Source organism: Austrofundulus limnaeus, unplaced genomic scaffold (assembly GCF_001266775.1).
Source record: "Austrofundulus limnaeus strain Quisiro unplaced genomic scaffold, Austrofundulus_limnaeus-1.0 Scaffold671, whole genome shotgun sequence".
NCBI lineage: Eukaryota > Metazoa > Chordata > Actinopteri > Cyprinodontiformes > Rivulidae > Austrofundulus > Austrofundulus limnaeus.
The window spans coordinates 51,563-52,835 of NW_013953073.1; the positions used below are offsets into that span (position 1 = coordinate 51,563).

Here is a 1,273-nt window from a genome sequence, read left to right on the forward strand (position 1 = left end):
CAGTGCCGCCTGCAGCTCCTCCTCCTGCTGCCTCCTCAGGCTGTCCAGCAGCTCGCTGCGCCTCCTGGCCTTGTGCAGCTGTCGGGGGTACACAAACTCCCGGCGCTGAGGGGTCGCACCTGAACTCAACAACATGAGTTTTAGATCATTTTATCATTAAAGGTGTCAAAACAAACAGTGAAASAGCCTGAATATTATTCTGTTGGTCACAAATGCTCCACTACTTGTACAATTTAAAAAACACYCAGGCAAAAATAAAGTAAAACATGCAGCTGAAACAGGAATTTATACAAAGTAAATAAAATTCACAAACTGTGGAGACAACAGTTACAGTATTGTGTCTGGATATTTCACAGAAGCAAACTAATCATTTGTAGTTTAACTTGATGATTTTGGAGCTTTAACCACAGAATTGTAAACTCAGAGGGTGAAGCCACACAAACCTTAGAGCTGTCTAAACTTTCTAAAGGTTTTTCCAAACTTTACCTGTGTTTAGCTCATCAACATGTCTATACTGACACAGTCTATATTATAATATCTGCCTGCCTGGTGCTGGTGTTGGGTTGCCCCACGTCTTCAGAAACCTGATTTGAACTTTTTCTGTGTTGTAGTTGATGAATACAAAGAGTTTATATGTTGGACTTGGAGGCTAAAAGTCTCACCGGTGGGAACGTCCTGCTGCAGCTCATCCCTCAGGAAGGTGTGGACCATTTGCTGGCTCTTCTCTATGTGGTCCTCGAGCTCCTGCTTCTGCTGCTCCAGAACCGTCCAGTCCACAGAGGTCTGGTTCAGCACAGCTGTGTGAGCCTGCTTCACCTCCTCCTGACGAGTGGACAGCTGCTGATCAGCCTGCTGGAGCAGCTCAGTGCAGCAAGTCTCGACACTCTGATGAAAAAGGTCTAAATGGATTAGTTCACTTGTTTATGAGTCTTATTTCCTCCCTTTTAAAACAGGATTCATAAGAAACAAACCAGAGCTAATATTTGCTACTAAATAAACTCAGTAAATAAAGATTAAAAAGTTCTACTTTAAAAGCTACATTTCAGCTGCACCTGACTGAGGCTCTGAGTTTCAGCAGAGACCGTCTCCATCATGGACAGATGTTTCTGAGTTTGGTTGTCGACGTGCTCCCTGACTCCCAGTTGCCACTGGAGGTCACGCTCCACCAGACCTGCAGGAACACACGAGGGTCAGCGTGGCCCTGCATGCTGCTCGTTAAAGACCAGGAGGATAAAGCAGTTTGTACCTGAGACAGAGCTGTGGAGGTCGGAGC

The 1,273-nt window shown here is 45.5% G+C and overlaps 1 protein-coding gene across 1 annotated transcript in view; it reads right to left on the bottom strand.

Moving 5' to 3' along the window:
• Positions 1 to 18: 18 nt before the first annotated feature.
• Positions 19 to 1,273, bottom strand: part of LOC106531747 (kinesin-like protein KIF11) — a gene marked incomplete at both ends in the record, with an annotated part of 5,204 nt that continues 3,949 nt past the window's right edge. Inside the window, 4 exon segments of the mRNA XM_014027665.1 lie at positions 19 to 119; positions 663 to 885; positions 1,053 to 1,171; positions 1,247 to 1,273. Of these exon segments, the coding sequence (XP_013883119.1) occupies positions 19 to 119; positions 663 to 885; positions 1,053 to 1,171; positions 1,247 to 1,273 (470 nt within the window).